Here is a 19,066-nt window from a genome sequence, read left to right on the forward strand (position 1 = left end):
GTGCCGTCTTCGGACGGCCGGGCCGAATCCCTCCGAGCGTCCTGAGTGCCGGCCACCCTCTGCCGCGTCATCAGATGCTCAGCCGCGATTGGCTGAGCCAAACTGTGCTCAGCCAATCGCGGCTGAGCAGCTGATGACGCGGCCGCGTCATCGGCTGCTCAGCCGCGATTGGCTGAGCACAGTTATGCTCAGCCAATCGGGGCTGAGCAGCAGATGACGCGCCAGAGGGTGCACGGCACTCAGGACGGACAGAGGGATTCGTCCGAAGACGACATCGCTGACTGAAGATCGGAGACGAGTCGGCACGTGACAGGTATGTATAGCGCACCACACTTCCGGGTACACGGGTGGGGGGGGTGGGACACGGGGAAGGGGGCCATTCACAGACATAACATACATTACAAAGTTGTATAACTTTGTAATGTGTGTTATTCTGTAAATAATTGTTTACCGCCGCACTACCGCTTTAACGCAAAGACACACCCCTTTTTAGGTCTTTTTTTTTTTTTTTTTTTGACACAATGGAAAGTGTCTAAAACCCATAAGTACAGTGGTTCCTTGGATTATGTGCATAATCTGTTACATAACGTAACTAGTGTAACAAGTTTTGGCAAAAACTAAGCCAGAATTCTGGCACATCTGCAATAGTAAACTAGCCCCATTATATTAAGTGATTTACCTGCATTCGAAGAGTTGAAGTTGTAATAGAAGATGGAGGAAATGCCAAATCTGCAATTTGTAAAGCAGGGTCTAATACCTAAGAAAGAAGCAACAGGAAGTTACAATATAACCATCATGGGTTCACCTCAATAAATAACATTTCAGACATTTACCCAATTGACTTATGTACATTATTGAGACCACAAAGCCAGTAGAAAGCTTCACAATATCTACTAGCGGCAAAATATCTGAGCAATCTGTTAAGGATTAGTGTGTATGCTACATGAGGCGCAGAGGAAGAAGGTATGCCTCTTACCTTCTTCCTCGGCGCCGTTCCAGTACAGTCAGTCATTTACTCCCAGATTTGGTAAGACCGTTAGGAGCACTAGGGCATCATTAGTAGCAATACCCCACCCCATCTAATGATAATCAATGGAGTGGGCCAGCAGGGGGCAGATCACTACTATGGGAGCGGGGAAATGCTCCTAACACTCTTACCGGACAAAGGAGTAAAGGACTTACTGCATGGGAACGGAGCCAAGGATGAACGTAAGAAACATACCTTCACCCTTGGTGCCTCCTGCGCAATAGGGTACTATCAATAAGCTAGGTTCGCCTAACCTGCTCATAGTTCTTCCTTAACTATATTAGTTGAGATGGGAGTAGCACTTTAAAGTACACTCGGCAGCATATTATGACAAGTTCACTAAAATTTTAAAACATTTGTTTTTTTTTTGTTTTTTTTTCACAACTTTTTGGGAGAAAGCATTGATAAATTTTCCTCACAGTTTTCTTTAAGACCAGATTTAAATTTTTACACCTAGTTCAAAAGTGTTAAGCATAAAAGGCATACATAAAATAGAAACTAAAATGTGTCAAAAGAACATTCTTAAAGGGAACCTGTCACCCCTGTGTCGGGGTGACAGGCTCCTGACCCCCCGCTGGAGCACCCTGAACTGAATATTGCCCAGCTGCAATGAGAGCTTCTCACCCGTGACAAGGCCTCTTGCATGTGATGGATCAATGGTTCGGGCAGGAGTGGAATCTGGACACATTCTGGGATAGTTATAGTGCCACCATCTAAATCTGCAATTATTACATCAAGCTGAGGAGAGAGCAAAATTAGAAGAAAATTAATATATGGTCATATTATTAATCACACCATGAAATGCAAAGTAGACAACTGGGGCTGGGTTCACACTGCAGTCCAATTAAGGTATCAACTCCAAATGGTCACTTTTAACGTACACAAAAACCTGGTCAAGGTTTTGTATGCTAAAACCCATTTTGATCCTTTTTTTTTTTTTTTTTTTTTTTTTTTTTAATAATGGAAGTCAATTGAAAAAATGCAGTGTGAGCCTTAGGAGAACTGCTGAGTGAGGGCATATGTTTTTGTATCCACCATTGCTTTATGTGAGCTACTTCTCTAACAAGTACAGGGTGCTTTTCACATCTAAGGAGCAAGCAATGGGCAGAATTACCATACCTGCTATGAAAGTACATTAATGGAAACATCACCTTGGTCACAACCACATCTCCTTAAAGACATGTTTGCGGTTCTTGAGCAGACTGAATGGCCCAAACAGTTAATCAACAGTAGTGCCAGGAGCTGGCACCTTGCTGATCAGACACTAATATCCTGAGGGCAGGCCATCAATTCATACCCCCTTTAATTGTTTAATGAAGCAGATTCCATTTTCTCCAAGCTTTGTCAATTTTTTTAAAACATTACCTTAACATATACCATATTTTATAACAGGGGACATACTTATTTTCTATAAGAAGTTATAAAATATTCTTACCAGATCTTGGGTCTCTGCTCGAAACAGGGCATTTACACCAATGATAAATGGTGTTGGAGTGCTGAGAACTTCAAGAAGCTGAGCAGGGAGAATGGGCACATATGTGAAGCTGAAAATAAAAAAAAATTAATTATATGACACTAAACCAGTGACACAACATCAGGTTCAACTACAGTATTTTCCTGCGTCAGGGGTAGTCTTATAGGGTGGGTGCTGAAAAACTTCAGAACCAGACTGGAGAATCTGCTGTCGCCACATACGGTGGGGGGGGAGCTCAAAAACTGCTGCATCGTATGCTGCGACCGTATAAAGGGCAGAGCAAGCTGCAGGGATCCGGAGTATAGAAAAAAGAGAAATGGTGTGGCGCTGTGCCCAGAAAAACACATCTTTCACCCGTCTATCCTACCGGTATTAGGGATCTCCAGAGCTGATGCATCACGACCCGGCTGACTGACTTGCCGCTCAGCCAGTCAGTGACTGGGGCGAGATGCATCATAACTCAAGGGAAAAGAACATTCCGGCAGGAGTCCAGCTGCTCACATCAGGCACAGAAGAGATAAGTTAGTACTTGTAATCAACCCCCCCCCCAGATTTTATAATCCACCGGACTTCTCCTTTATACTGTCTCTAGATGTAAGACAACAAACATCGGTAAACTCCACCCCCATTGACTAAGTTTGACCCTCTCAAAACATTTATCAGCTGAAGATGGAAAATGGGTAGATATTAACCCATGTTCTCTGCAGGATTTCTATTAAATATTATTTCTACAAAAAACTGAAACAATGGGGGCTAATTTAACACTAGTTTATCAGTATTTTCAAGGTTGTGTTCTCTTTAAAAAGTACAATACCAATTAGAAACTTAAGTTTAATTCCCCCCCAATTGCTATGATCCCTATACAAGGGTTGGAGAGACCCCTCTGAACATGTCCATGTGTACCATCTAATACAGCACATACCCTCATTCTCAGTGCCCTGGAACAAAAGGGACATATCAGCATGTTAGATGCTCTTAACCTGCTGATAGTTTCCCTTTAAATAAAACAAAACTTCCAGCCATTAAAAGAATTAAAAATATGGCAATTACAATAAACTCTACCTGTATCTGAGAGGAAACATTATAGCCAAGAGTGCTCTGCAGGCTTCAGTCAATCGCTGGTAACTCCGAGAAAGAAACAAGATCTTATGCTCAGTGAGAGCTGCACAAAACAGGCACAATACATTGGTGATACCTACAAAGAAGTAAGAATAAATGCAAAATATGTTAATCTGAATGATGTAACAAAACAAAAAGAAATAAACTGAACTTATGATTACTTACCAAGTTGTCGAAACAACAGGGCTACACTACAGTTGCTGATTGGAAGAGAGTCACATATTGGGGTTTGGATAACTTGGCGGTCCCCTGCTCCCAGAGATATGGTTCTCTACAGGAACCAGATAGAAACATTTAGATGCCAAGGAAGAAGCTTTGTTAAAATAATGAGATACCCAGCAAAATAATATAATGTTGCAGCAACTGAGGGGCAAAAAAGATAGCAATGTAGGACTAAGTATGGCTAAATAAATCAAGAAAGAAGAGAACATAGCTAAGAGGGTGAAGAGCCAGGTTAGGGATTACTACAAAGGTTAATGCAACTAAGCAGCAACATCAAGTTGGCAAAAATGTGCTTCTCTTCTCACACAAATAGGTCTTTTACAGTCTAAAAATTACTTAAAGCAAATGGTCCACTAGTACATTTTTTTGTTTTTCTTTTACATGAACAGACTAGTAGTGGTGCAGGGAAGCCAGTGCAGTGGTACTTCTTTTTGAAACACTGCTGTCTATTACAAAGCCCTGGCTCGGCGTGAAGCACTGGAGGCTGGCCCGCCGGCCCCCAGTGTGACAAAAACCCTTACCCTGTGTGACGCTGCGCCATTAGAATTTTTATGGTAGTATTTTAAATGGGTTTTTTTTGCCCATGATAATATGCCAAGTAGGGGGTTCTTACTTTTTCAAGAAACAGGGAGATAGAAGATATGCAGAAAAAGGGTCCCTACTGAGTGCCTATTAAGCCCTATTCACCCATGATAGAGCCATTTTGACCCTCCTGCCAGTGTATCTCAGAAACAAAACATGTCTGACATGCGAAACGCACATCGGGTGTGTGGTGGGGTGGACAAATATACTAAGGACATGCTGTATGGGTAATGTGTAACTATTTCTCATGGTATTTATCTTTGATTATTCACTGTGAACTATATTTCTGTCTGTGATATACCCAGTGCCTAGTATATATGTATGTAGGTTCTGTGATAGTAATTATTTATTATATGGTTTGTTACATTATATAATATGATCTACTTCTATCCACCCTTTTTGGGGTTTTCTATTAGCTCCAGCCCTTATTACATGTATTTTATTAAATCAGTTTTTTGGAATATATTTAATAAAAGATAATACATTTTCTATATTTTGGTCTTGCATTTTCTTCATTTTTTGTTTTTTGTTTAAGGATTCTTTGTGCATATAGACCCTATATACTATAGCCTGCTAAAAATAGGAATGTCTGAACTACAGTCAAAAATAAGTCTAAAACAAGTCAGGAAGATTCGATACTCTGAAACAGATTTACCATTAAAAATTTGTGCAAATTTGTCATGTAACTTTCTTCCACGACTAGCACCTCATTTGTAATGAGTTTAGGCATGTGTGTCTCAATTGCTAACGGGGCCTGGCTTATCGAAAATGGCTACGGTTGAACGGTAATAGTTGGTCCAAAGCAAGACTAGACAGTCTAAAGATATACCAGACTAATAAAACAGTCTGAGACACTGTATTAGACAGTATTAGGAAATCTAAGCCTCAGGGTTTTTCTTTGTTCTTTTTTTCCATGAGGCTCATTTTTTCCTTTTCATGAGGCTCATGTCACTCTTTAGAAAAAGGAGTGTCTCTACGGCACTGTAAATTTACCATGGCGTAAGGCGTAATTGGTGTAAGGTACGCCAGAAGTCTTGTGCATGCATAGTGATGCCAAGGCTTGTGCCTCCTAATACATTTGGTGTATCTCAAGCCAGTGGACAGCATAGGACACTAGTATTAATGGTCATTGTGCTTTGCAACATTACAACTGAAGCAACCAAGATTCTTCTATGTGCTTATAAGGAAGCAAATCCACACCTAGCACCTCTTTCCCATGGCTGGGAAATGTAACAGGACACAATGGCTGGAAAGATTATAGACACTGTAGAGGGCAATATGAATGAGAATGTAGCTGCTAATGTGATTGTGATGCAATGGGTAAAGTGTCTGGCACAGTGATGGGATATCAATTTTGTTCTTTAATTAGCATTTTCTATTGGTGCATCATATAGTCCAAATATATGGTCATATTATTTTAGATTATGCCATCACTGCTAGTTCCTTAATGGCTATAAAAATCCCATGCAGTGGTATCTTGCAGGACTGTGTTTAGGTGTGTATCCATGGAAGTAAGGATTCACAGAGACTGATGGTGCTATAAAAATTATTTAAGTATTCAAGAATCAAGTGAGGTGCCTCCCACCAATGCTTTAATTTCAGTACTGCACTTTGCGTATTGGAGTGTATTATTAGAATTTACTTCCTTGGATTTTTTTTTCACCCATATAAAGGAAATTGCATTATCCCCATAGCTGTAATGGAAAAGGATAAGCAGGCTGTGTGCAGCGTGTCAGCAATTTTAATGAAGTGCATACCATACCATCCTGCTCCACGTCAGACTGAGAGAAAAGAATTAACATGGAGTCAAAGCTACGCACAAGCCTGGAGAGCTAAATCATATACTGAATACATGACAGGCCCAAACAAGCAGGCAGCCCCTGGTATGTTCTGGTCTGTCCACTATTTACATTGACTATTTCTTCTTCAGCGAATAAGAGTTGTATTTGATTTTAGTATTTAGAAAACAATTTGATGTAGAAAACACTGACCTGGGAGCCCCCAGCGACAGGGACAGTGCAAGTTAGTAGGTTTCCTACAACATTCTCCAGAGATATACTGAGGCCATCTGTGTGAATGGTGTAGATTAGACCTAGGGAATCCTGTAAAGAGAAATTTTACAGATGCAAAAGCTTGTGACATTTCATTAAACACATTCCTAGCTCAGCATAGCATAATTGTATATAATGATAGGGAATACGGTGACTAAACCTAAAAATCTTTTACCTAAATGAAGGGTGTAAACTTTTACATACATCTACATACTATGCATAAAGTAATAAGGACATACTCAGCTAGTTTGTGTTACCCAAGCAAAGGACACTCACCCTAAAGACTTCTGGATGATCCAGACGTGACACGAGTACCAGAGTCTTTGGAGCATAAAGCTGCGTTGCAGATGGCAGGGGTGCATCTTCCTCAGCTTCACCATCTCTCTGGTCTATAAGATTCTATCAAGAAGATAGAAGATAGAAGATAAACAGCAGACCAAAACATATAGCCAGATATTTCTAGATCATGGACTTCTCGTTGTTAGTGCTAAAGCAAAGTTCTGTTTACTAATACAGTGGTGCCTTTGATTAAAAGCATAATTCGTTCCGGGGCCGCGCTTGTAATCCAAATCCACTCTTAAACCAAAGCAAATTTTTCCATAAGAAATCATTGATATGCAGACAATTTGTTCCACCCCCCGAAAATAATGATTTTCTATTTTGAATAACATGTAAAACAGATGAAACATACATTCAGAAACAGCTGAATATGTGATATTATAAGTTACTTTACAGTACAGCAACCAGCATGTGGAGTATAATGTATAGTAAGGGCATAAACCTGATAACATAGCAGCATTTTGTAGATACAGGATGGAACTGCAGATCCCCATAATCCAGTAGCGTAGTACAACAGGCTAGAATAGAGAAGCAGGGCTGCGGTCAGAGGTCTGTGTGGTCACATGACAGCAATGGGGAAGGTGTGTGTGTTCAGCATGGACCAATCAGGACTGACAGAGACTGCAGAGAGCATGAAGGAATGAGCAGGGCAGATGTGGGCACAGTATAGCAGCGCTCTCTGTCTGGGGAGAAAGGGGTTACAGCTATGGAGAGATTACCTCCACAGTCCTGTCCCCTGATGTAAGCTCCAGCCTGAGCTAGATCTGCCATGATTTGTAAGTTGATGGAGACTTCCTGGGTCAGAGTACAGTGCTGTAAACCCCGCTATGCAGACCGTACCCCTCCCCAAATCGCGCTCCTACCCAGTACAGGGAGCTCTTAAACCAAAGCAATGCTCTTAAACCAAGTCACAATTTTGAAAAACTGTGAGCTCTTAAACCAAGGTACCACTGTATATGCATTTAGGCAATATAGCTGCTCCTCCTCTGATGTAATGTTCTATAAAATAAAGTGTAACCATTTAAGAAACCTTAGGCTTATGCATTTAGATCGGGATGGAGTGGTAAATCATAATCCCAAGTTTAACCTTAGGTCTGTATTTACGCCTTCATCTTTGGCTGTCTAATAATCTGTACATACACTACATAATGACTTTAGCGCCATACCTTGCACGTGATGTTACATATAACTCATATTTTGTTATCATGCGCATAGTATGTCTTGTACTAGAATGTCATGGAATTTTGAGTGTAGGCCATAAAGCCATTAATCATGTGTATGGGGTTTAAAAAACAAAACAAAACATTGTGATCCCGCAGTATAGAGCTCTTCTGGAGACCTCACCTAAAAAACTATATTGATAAAATAAAACGAGTTCAAGACGGGCTACAAAAATGGTGGAGGGTGTCAGACATAAACATATCAGGAAGGACTTAAAAGATTTAAATCTGTATAGTCTGGAGGAAAGGAGAGGGAAAGACACAGTGCTCTCTGCTGCCACCTCTGTCCATATCAGGAACTGTCCAGAGTAGTAGCAAAACCCCTCAGAAAACCTCTACTGTTCTGCAAACTTCCTGACATTTGCAGAGGTGGCAGCAGAGAGCATCAAGTCACACTGGAAAGATTACTCCACTTGAGTTTTTTTTTTATAAATAGAAGTTATTTACACATCTGTATAGCTTTCTGAAATCAGCTTATTTAAAAAGTTTTTCTTCCTCCACAGTATCCTTTTAAGACAAGGGAACACGCAGTACCTTATATATACCCCTTATATACCCAACTTCTGAAATTAGAGTGAAAAAGGCTTTTCCAATCTCCTGAATAGCAGCAAGCTGGAATACCTCCTCTCAATTTCAGGGTCATGTATGGGGGGGGGGGGGGGGAGTTGTTACAGCTAGCGACAGTTCAGGGGCTTAGGAAAGCCTCTTTGGCGCTGAACAAAAGCATTTTCTTTCATTCTGGAAGCACAGACAGATTACATGAAAGGTACCATGTGACTAAGGGCCCTATTCCACCGGACGATTATCGTTCAGATTATCGTTAAATCGTTCGAATCTAAACGATAATCATTCGGTTGAAATGCAGTAACGATTAACGACCGAACGAGAAATCGTTGATCGCTTTATAAGACCTGGACCTATTTTTATCGTTGCTCCTTCGCAAAACGTTCGCAAATCGTTCGCATTGAATAAGACATCGTTCGGTCGTTCGCAATAGATACGAACGCAATAGCGAATAAATACGGAAGAAGAAACGATCGCAATTACGATCATAAGTAACGATTATCGTTCCATGGAAATGAGTGAACGTTTTCAGGTCTTTCGCAATAGCGGTCGTTTGAGATCGTTAATCGTTAACGATTATGCTAACGATAATCGTCCCGTGGAATAGGGCCCTAAGTTTGCAGCACAGCTGACGGATTCCCTTTAAGATATCATGCAAGCAGACTATTTTAATCACAAGGAGAAAATAAAAGAAGAACACATACAATTTGTAGTTGCAACAAATGCTGCCTACACCTATTGTTTAACTCCTTGACATACAAAGCCTCACATTACAAAGCAATATGGACAACACAATGTGGGTGTGCTTCAGTAAATATAAAAGCAGTAAAGCGAGAAAAAAAAAAAAAAAGTACCTGTGCACACTCCTCCCAAAATGTGAAGCAACTACAGTAATGACGTTCTGAGTTGATGTCAGTCAGAACAGCAATGAAGAATGTTGGGGGATTCTTCTCTGTATACAACTGCCATCCACTAGGCTGACAGAACTGTGTGAAAAGGAAGAGCAGCAAAGAAAAATAACAAATCATAAAGGATATCTAATAAGAAACTGTGGGCAAAGGTTCATTATAAGTAATATTGAACTTTTAGGGTTAAATCAAATACCAGGTCTCCAAAGTGCTCTGTAAACTATAGGTGAGATCTACTAAAAGGAAACTATCAGCAGGTTAGATGAATCTAACCTGCTGATAGCTCCCTACTGGGCACAGTAAGCTTAAGGATGAAGGTATGTCTGTTACAGTCAGCCTCTGCGCTGTTTCCATGCTGTTTATTGTGAAATCTTAGGTGCACTGGGAGCAGGGCTACAGACCCGAGGACCAATCAGGCTCGCTCCCAGTCAGCCCCCCTTCATTGATAATCCTTAGAAGGGCGGGCTGGCCAGAGACCATAGCTACGGCCAACCCACCCCTTTTAATAATTTATCAATTGGGGGCAGAAAGTATACATGCAGAAAGTATACAAGGGAAAGACAGAGCATGAACTCTCAAAGTGCAGTTTTCGCCAATGGGACAGATTTACTAAAATTGGTTTTCAAGAACCCTGCACCTCAGGGTTTAAGTCTCCCAAAGCAACAAATTTATTAATGTGTCCTACGTAAATGTAGCAGGCTTTTCACATGACAAAACTAAAACTCGAACATCCCGTCACAATAGAAGTGGCTGAGTTTTAGAATTGAAAACCTATAAAACAAAAAAATGTAAGGGTCATTCGTCCCCTTAACGCCTCTGCAGCCTGGGCCTTGGTGCAAGAGGGCGTAAATGTACCCCCCCCCCGCTGGGGTACCGGGCTATGGAGCGAGCTCACTTCATAGCGGGTGAGGACCGGCTGCAATCAGCAGCCAGGCCCTCACCCTCAATGGTGGGCTTCCACGATTGCGTGGTCCTTTAAAGTGTAAGTGACAAGAGCATCTCCTGTCACTTACCGATGCTCTTGGCCTGACTGACGGAGGTCCCTTAACTTCCTCCGTGCAGTCAGGTCTTCACTGTTCTGATACAGTCTGCCACAGGCACGCTCTATCAGAAGATCGCCGATAACACTGATCTCTACTATGCTAAGGCATAGCAGTGATCAGAAGATTGCCGATAACACTGATCTCTGCTATGCTATGGCATAGCAGTGCTAAGTGCATACAATCTAATGAATATATATATAATAGTTCCCTAAAGGGACTATAAAAAGTGTAAAAAAAAATTTAAACAAAAGTTTTTTTTTTTAAATCATCTCCCCTTTCCATTTTATACATAAAACACATTAAAAAAAGGTAATTAACATATAATATACCATAGCGTGCATAATCTATTAAAATAAAACAATATTGTTACCTCACAAAAAGCGGTTTAAAAAATTTCCCCCGCAGATATTGCTTTTTTTAAATAACATTTTATGTATAAAAAAAAATTAATAGAAAGCGATTAATACGTCTAATCTAGAAAAAATTTTTTACTAATAAAAACTAGAGTTCATGGCGCAAAAAATTATGCCCCATACGACCCCATAGGTGAAAAAATAAAAATTGCTATATCTATTTGCAAAAAAAAAAAAAAATTTAAAAATTTAATGCTAATAAATCTAGTAAAACAATAGAAAACCTAGTAAACAGGCATATCGCTGTGTTCAGACTGACCTATAGAATAAAGAACAAATGACAGTTTTACCGTAAAGTGCATTACGGAAATATCGAAACATGAAAGTCTGCAGAACATAATGCTTAACTCACATTTAAACAAGCTATTTTATGTTATCACAATACTTACAAGTTCAATGCCTTGGGGGAAGGGGTTATCTTCCCAATCTTTTTCAGGGAAACGTTGCAGAATTCTGCCTTGTCCTATGCTGCTGCCTACAAAGACAAAAAGAAATTAACTTATAACAAAATACTGCAACCAAATGTAATAGAGCCAGCGCTAAGCCTACAAACAAGCAAAAACTAGCTTGTCTGCTAATCACTATCACTTTAAACCAGGGACTGGGAACCTTCATCCCTCCAGCTGTTGCTTCGCTTTGGCTGTTCAGGCATGATGGGAATTGTAGATTTGCAACAGCTGGAGGGCCAAAAATTCCCCATCCCTGCTTTAAACCTATCAAAAAATAATCTGCAGTCAGCTGCACATCCCTCCATGCAATAGGATTGGTGCAGCCTATGGCTGATTATAGGAAAAGGCTGCATAAACAACCTAGCCATGTCTGTGCAGCCCTGGCCACACAATTGTGGAGCAATGTAATAGGCTTTGTAAGCGAGCACTGATGAAGATGATCATCGCACATTTTTTTGTTTTTTTCATCATGCAGCCTGGGCAGATTTATCTTAACGAAAACTTTGTAGATTACCAATTTAAGCTACAGAACACAAAGTAACTTTTTTTTTTTTTACTTTGCCACATGGCATAAACGTTGCTTTTTTAAACCCATTGTGAATAGATTGTGCTGTAATACTGGTTTATAGCCTACACGCTATGACAGAAATTAAACTGGTTATTAATTCATTATTTTCATAGATTGTATCAACCACAATCACCACTTCTGCAAGTCTGCCATACTCAGAAAAACCGTGGTAGCTGTTCTTTGCTACAATACACAGACAGTAACCAGTCATTCATGGTGAACTCACTGGTGGTAATCTGTGTGAGCACACCTAATATCCAGCATTACAACCATCATCACAATACCAAGATTAATAAACACTCATGACAAATAGAAAGCCTTTACTAAGCATACACATTGTGCACAAGCTGCTAACACCGCACACAGATGCAGTTCTTCCTGTGATGATTCATTGCAAGTACCTTAATATTTTCTTAAAAATTAACAGAGGTGTCAAAAACCACTACCGCTTATGTAGATTCCCCACTCCAAACGCTACAGCAGACTTCCATGCTAAAGAAAAAAAAAAGTTGACTGCACAGTGTGCTTTTATGCCTGATACCTGTACATTGAACCGTGTAGTCAACCATGGCTTCTGTGTTTCCAGGTGGATGCAGTTCCCTGTGAAACCATCAGAGCTCCCCTTTCACAATTATGATCTTGATGGATTTCCATGGCACCCAGAAGCCTAATTCAGGCTCTCTGGTCTGCCTTGGGAGGGGGTATATGTTAAAGGGGTTTTCCAGCAAAAATCTTTTTCTTTCAAATCAACTGGTTTTACAAAGATATAGATATGTAATTATATAGATTTGTAATTTACTTCCAGTTCTTATCAGCTGCTGTGTGTCCTGTAGGAAAATGTTTTCTTTTAAGTCTCTCAGTGCTCTCTGCTGCCACCTCCGCCCATGTCAGGAACTGTCCAGAGCAGCAGAGTTTATTTTAAGGGAATTCCCTGCTGCTTTGGACAGTTCCTGTCTGGGACAGATGTCAGGAGAGAGCACTGTGTCAGCCTGAAAAGAAAATAACATCTTGCTGCGGGACATGCAGCAGCTGATAAGTACTGGAAGACTTGAGATTTAGAAGTAAATGACAAATCTATAGCATGTTCTGAAACCAGTTGATTTGAAAGAAAACCTTTTTTGCTGGATAAGGTGGGTTTGGAGGCCCATTATGGAGAGAGATAGAAGACTTCAGATCTCCAACTGCCAGAGCGATGAAGCAAGTCCATTCAGATTCTGCACTACATATACAAGGAATGTCTAAGTCAGAGAGTGGAGAGTCCCAGACAAGCTTGCAAAACAGAGCAAGTCAGACTGACCAGAAAAGGGTAGAATACAGTAAAATTTACAGTAATTTGCATCCTGGTGCTACAGACTTAGCACAAATTGAAACAGGGGTTAGTACAACAGTTACGCAGTTCACTAAAAACAGGAATAGAGAGGGGCTCTGGCTGCTACAGCCGGCCACACCTGAAGGAGAAAGCCGACAATGGCTAGGCCTTCTGGGATAGTGCATTGGTTGTTTAATCATTGGACGTATCAGATAACCCCAAAAGCAGCACTGGGGAGGAGCAGTATTTCAGAGAATTGCTGCTACGCAAACTGGACAGCACTAGGGAAAGTTAGGTAGGACCCCCATTGGTCTCCCATCAGCAGCCATAGGTGAACATGTCAGTATGGAGGGTAAAAACGGCTTTGAGGGGAAGGGGGGGGGGGTTAATTTAAGTGAGACATTCTCACCCTCCTTGGATCCCGGACTCTTCTGCTTCCCTTTTTAGAGCAGATGAACTCTGGTGCTCTTGTCCTACGTGCCGCAGTGAGGTGCATGTGCATCCCGCTGCTCTATTCTAAAGGAAGACTAAGAACCCTATTCTCATAATCGTATGGGCTCTCCAGTGTTCAGACCTACCGTGTTCAGAAACTATGGAGAAGATGGAAAAACCTCAAAAAAGTTTAGGACTTTAAGCAGCATTTTCTTATTAAGTGCTATTCCAGACAACACAAACTGTGTACAATAATGTTCCACACAGACAGCAGTGCCCGAGCTGTCACCAGCAAGATGTGGCTGTCTTATGAGCCTGTAATTCTGGATCTCATTATCTTATCCTGAAACAGATTAAACACCATGATTCATCGTTGCACACTACCGAAACATGGTTATAAAGGGGAACAAGCAGCTATACACACTTCAACCATTTGTAGAAATAAAAGCACTCAGCATGTACTGCTGCAGTCACATGCATTTGTAAGGAGGGTGCAATGCTGTCACAGACTACAGTATGAAAGCACTCTAGAGGTTATATCAGGTGCCCTTCTCAAAAGGGGTGGTGTCAGGAAGATTAGGCCTATTGTGTTAAAGAGTCATTGTCATGTTGTTGTTGTTTTTTTTTTACTTTGTAATTGGGTTTATTAGGCAAATATGCCATTATCTGGATTCAAAAAGACTTTCCCCAGGTTCCCCCCCCCTCCCTCCTCACTGCTCATTATCAGGAAATCTCGCCTCTTTTACATCAGATGTGCCCTGCTTAAATCTATGGAGAGGGAAGGGGGGAGGAGGGAGACCAGCAGAGAACAAAGGATTACACAGCGGGAGTTGTGTGAAAGCTGATATTCAGAGGTCAGAGAGGTCAGTGCTGACTTCAGAGGAGATAGCCTAGTGATGTAGCTGTAAATTAACTCTTTGTTGTCCTGTTTTGGTGCCTCAAGACCTTCAAACTGCTTTTTTATGATAAAAATGCATTTTTCGGCTAATAAACCAAATTACGTTTCTGAAAAAAAATAAAATAAATGACAGTGACACTTTAAGTAAAGCATATTTCAAATGTACAAGCATTTCTTAGAAAGTATCATATGAAAGCTACAGACTTAGTAATCCCCCATGTGCGGCTTTGTTTTATAACCTGTTGCCCAGTAGGCATCCATTAGGTTGGGTCACTCATGCTCAGTTCAGCTGCAGTATTCTGATCTGTCCCATTAGTACTGACAGTTGCTCTGGTGCATGGTAACAGCAGGGTTACAAATCAGAGGAAACCAGGAAGAAGTCAGATGCATAGGGAAGAAAAATGGGTTCTCCTGTACATGTGTGTGGTACTTTCTTTGCTTTGTGACACCACCCCTTGAAGCTAAACCTAATGTGAAACAGATTTCTTTGTGTGAGCAGACCAGTTATATCAACTGTGTAAATCTATTACTGTCATCCAGTGTGGGTTCTGCGCAGATTGGCAGCATGGTGGCAAGGAAGTTTGTTCCTGGATGCCATGTGGCTATAGATAGCAGAGATTCAGTGACGGCAGCCAGAGAGACGGCCAAGCCCAGAGGACTCCTGGAGTTGAAGTCTGACATTAGTATCACTAGAATAAGCGGTGCCGAAGCAATGCAGTGACTACATTGTGCTTAGTTCTGAAGCAACATCTACCACAGCAGTGAGAGACCATATTAACACACCCTTGGTGTAAGGGTCAAGTAATTTCATTTATTTATATTAAAGGACAAAACATACTGATGAACTATGCAGAGGATAGCTCATCAGTCACTGATCAGTGCCCCCACTATACAGTGAACAGGGACAGAGGCAGTTGTCTCTGCACTTCAGGTCCTGTTCAAGTGAATGGCACTTGAGCTGCAGTAACCGGTCACCGAGAGTACACTGTGTAGTGTGGGGGTGCTGATCAGTGACTAAAAAGCTATCTTATGGCTAGGTCATCAGTATGTTCTGCCTAAATGAGAGTCAGGGCATAAAATCCATAAAGGCTCTATTACACAAAATGATTACCCGCCGTTAAGGCCAATAATTGTTTTATGTAATACTGCACGTTGAAAGATCCTAGTCATGTCAGTGATGCAGCACCTCCAGCTGCTGGCTCCCTGATCATACTTCCCACAGAAAATCGTGCCGTGTAATACGACCTTTGAGGGTCTTTTTAGATGGGTCAATTATCGGCTAGGAGCGTCGCTAGAAACACTCCTGCTGACAATAATGGGCCAATGTAAAAAGGGTAAGTGATCAGCCGAAGACCAGGCAAACCCCAATTATCGGCTAATCACATCTTTTGTGCCTGCTCAAAATTTTTCTTTCCCTTATGTCTTAAGCAGCAGCACACGGTGGAAAGATTCTATCTTCCTGCAGTGATAGGACATATAGTTAAACAATTAAATACTTAATTGTCCCACCTATAAGAACCTGGCCTAATCTAGGCTCCTTGTGTTCTTTTCTGTCCTTCTGTAGGACAGGTGGTAAAAGGGAGAGCACAAAACATGTGGTTTTGTGCTATCTTTCCAATAATTCTTCTTTTCCACATGGTCGTGCAGAGAGGGAGTTTATATATGTTTTGTTTCTTGTCCTGCTCTGTTGTGAACAGAGCAGAGACTGTATTTCACTTTTTTTGAAGCGCTGCCATCTCAGTGGATCGGTCAGCTTCTACGTCTTTGCCAGTAAGTATAGCGCCGCCCAGATCTGTGCTGCCAGGCTGCAGGGTGGACACTACCAATGGCGCTGCTCAGAGATGATACCACTCACCTTGGCTGTCTGGCATTTCTTCACTCGTAAAACAGATTAAACGAAGTTATACTATACTGCCTTTTTTGGGGGACTGTATTGTTGAACTGAAAGTCTGACCAAGCAGAATTTGTGTGACCAAGACAGCACAGACGTACATATATCCATGCTGTCAGTTTCCAGATAACAAGCTGCAGTCTATACTTGCAGTGGGGCTGGTATCTGCTTCTCCAGTTCTTCGGCTGTATCTTCAGGCCACTGCCTCTTCCTCTTACACCGGGAGGATGTGGGGCCAGAAGATTAGGGAAAATTGTGCGTCCACAACTTCATAAAATCATAATTCTTTATTGGAAACGTTACAAAAAATAAAATAAAAAACTCATCATAAAAGACACGCCGATGCGTTGCAGGGTGAAAACCCCTTAATCATGGCAAATATCTACTGCATACATCTCGTTTAAGTAAGGATAGGATGTGACGTTATGCTGCTTTTACACTGATCGATTATCGTGCGAATTCGCACGATAACGATCGAATTCGAACGATAATCGTATGTGTAAACGCAACGAACGATCAAACGACGATTGTGAAATCGTTCATTTTGACCTTTCAACAAAGTTCTCAAATCGTCGTTGATCGCTCGCAAAAAATGCGCAGATCTTTCCGTGTGAACAGTCGTTCGCCGATTTAACCAATGTGTGAGATAGGCTTTAAGCGATCGCAAACGATTTTCCATACGATATATTGTACCGTCTAAACGCTGATCGTCATGAAAAAAAATCATTACTCCGACATTGTTAATCGTACGATTGGGCCAATTATCGTTTTGTAAAAACGTAGCATTAGACTGGATAAGGAACGCCCACCAACCTCAGGAACACCTGAGTGCCTGATCCAGGTGAGTCACATGATTAGTTACAACTGTAACTCTTTCCACGCCGTGTATGTTGCACACTGCACAGTGTGTGACGTACAATATGTGGGATCGAGTATTAGAAGATTAAAAACCCGTATAGGAGAACACCTGACCGATATCAGGGCATCGGTCTCTTCCCACAATGCTCATTCACTCTCCAGTCTCTCCAGGCATTATGTTGATTGCCATGGAGGTGATTTGAGCGGGTTAAAAATAGACCCAAGCGGGGAGGTGACTGGACCCGTATGGTAAGGAAGACGGAGGTGCTATGGATCCTCAATCTGAATACTAGGTTCCCGAAAGGGTTGAATTATAAATCTGATCTATATTATATTTATTAGATGTTGTATATATTTTATTAGTTCTTTGGTATATGTTTGCTGTATTGTATCTTATGCTTGATTTTTGTTCACTAATATAACTTTATTGTGATTGAAATAGTCATGTGACTCACCTGGATCAGGTGCTCAGGCGTTCCTTATCCAGTCTAACGTCACATCCTATCCTTACTTAAACGAGATGTAACCAGTAGATATTTGCCATGATTAAGGGGTTATCACCCTGCAACGCGTCAGCGTGTCTTTTATCATAAGTTTTTTATTTTCTTTTTTTGTGACGTTTCCAATAAAGAATTATGATTTTCCCTAATCTTTTGGACAGCTCGGGTTGCGGCCCGCAATATAGATCTTACGTGCTTCAAGTTACGGAGGTCCAAGTACATGTGTGGTGGAACAAGGCCAAGTGGGTGAGCTGAAAGAGATTTTTCTTTTTGATACTTTTGTGGGGCCAGAAGATACAGCCGGCGCGAGAACGGTAGAGCCGAGTACTGGATCACAAGCAAGGTGGCTTTAAGTATAGACCTATGCTTGTGATGTGGAAACTGACGGCATAGATATATACGTATCTGTGCTGTTAGTTTCCAAGGCTGCATGAACAATACAGGAGCAGCCCATCTGCTCAATTTCTTACTGATCGTCGCTAGTTTGTGGCCCCCACGGCCAAGAAATGTCTTGGTCTGAAAGGACCTTTACTGCATACTTTTCCCCTCTCTACAAATCAGTGGGGGTCTTGGCTGTGACATGTCGGAAGTTTTGTTTTAGGACAGTGCCCATTCACACCATTTGGTTATGTTTTGTTTGATGTACATGTTTTTATACTCTTGACAAGGCTAAAAATTAGATATAATAATGGACCCATTATATAACAGACTGCAACAAGTTTTCTGCTGTACACAATAGCAGACTACTATGCTATAACACACAGCAAAAATAACAAAAACAATGAAACAGGAAGGCAATAAAATGAAGACAAACTGAAACAGTCTGTTTCTCTACGTCATACCACAGAAGTCAATGTTTGCATAGATATTTCTATCGGTAGGATAAAAAGTATGTTGAACACAAACGGGTTGAAGCCAGCCTAAGGGCCGTATTACGCCAACAGATATCTGACCGGTTCTTGAAGCCAAAGCCATGAATGGATTTAAAAAGAGGAGAAATCTCAGCCTTTTCTTTATAACCTGTTTCGTTTATAGTCTATTTCTGGCTTTGGTTGCAAAAATCTGTCAGATGTCTGTTGGTGTAATAGGGCTCTAAGAGTTATTACAGCAATGTACTGCAAGCCATAAACACTGCACATTGCGGAAATTGCTCTATTAGATAATAATCATCTTTTCAGAGCTGGAAAAAACCCAAAACT

The 19,066-nt window shown here is 41.2% G+C and overlaps 1 protein-coding gene across 3 annotated transcripts in view; it reads right to left on the reverse strand.

Annotated features, from left to right (window-relative positions):
* SBF1 (SET binding factor 1) overlaps positions 1–19,066 on the reverse strand; it is an 89,985-nt gene that overhangs the window by 42,141 nt on the left and 28,778 nt on the right. For all 3 annotated transcript variants that reach the window (XM_069979677.1, XM_069979669.1, XM_069979686.1), the window contains exons 2-10: positions 11,352–11,437; positions 9,453–9,584; positions 6,752–6,874; positions 6,416–6,526; positions 3,786–3,891; positions 3,564–3,696; positions 2,463–2,571; positions 1,652–1,765; positions 680–757 (exon numbers count right to left, since the gene is read on the reverse strand). In XM_069979677.1, the coding sequence (XP_069835778.1) occupies positions 680–757; positions 1,652–1,765; positions 2,463–2,571; positions 3,564–3,696; positions 3,786–3,891; positions 6,416–6,526; positions 6,752–6,874; positions 9,453–9,584; positions 11,352–11,437 (992 nt within the window). The remainder of the gene's footprint in view (positions 1–679; positions 758–1,651; positions 1,766–2,462; positions 2,572–3,563; positions 3,697–3,785; positions 3,892–6,415; positions 6,527–6,751; positions 6,875–9,452; positions 9,585–11,351; positions 11,438–19,066) is intronic.

Source organism: Dendropsophus ebraccatus, chromosome 1, assembly GCF_027789765.1.
Source record: "Dendropsophus ebraccatus isolate aDenEbr1 chromosome 1, aDenEbr1.pat, whole genome shotgun sequence".
Lineage (NCBI taxonomy): Eukaryota > Metazoa > Chordata > Amphibia > Anura > Hylidae > Dendropsophus > Dendropsophus ebraccatus.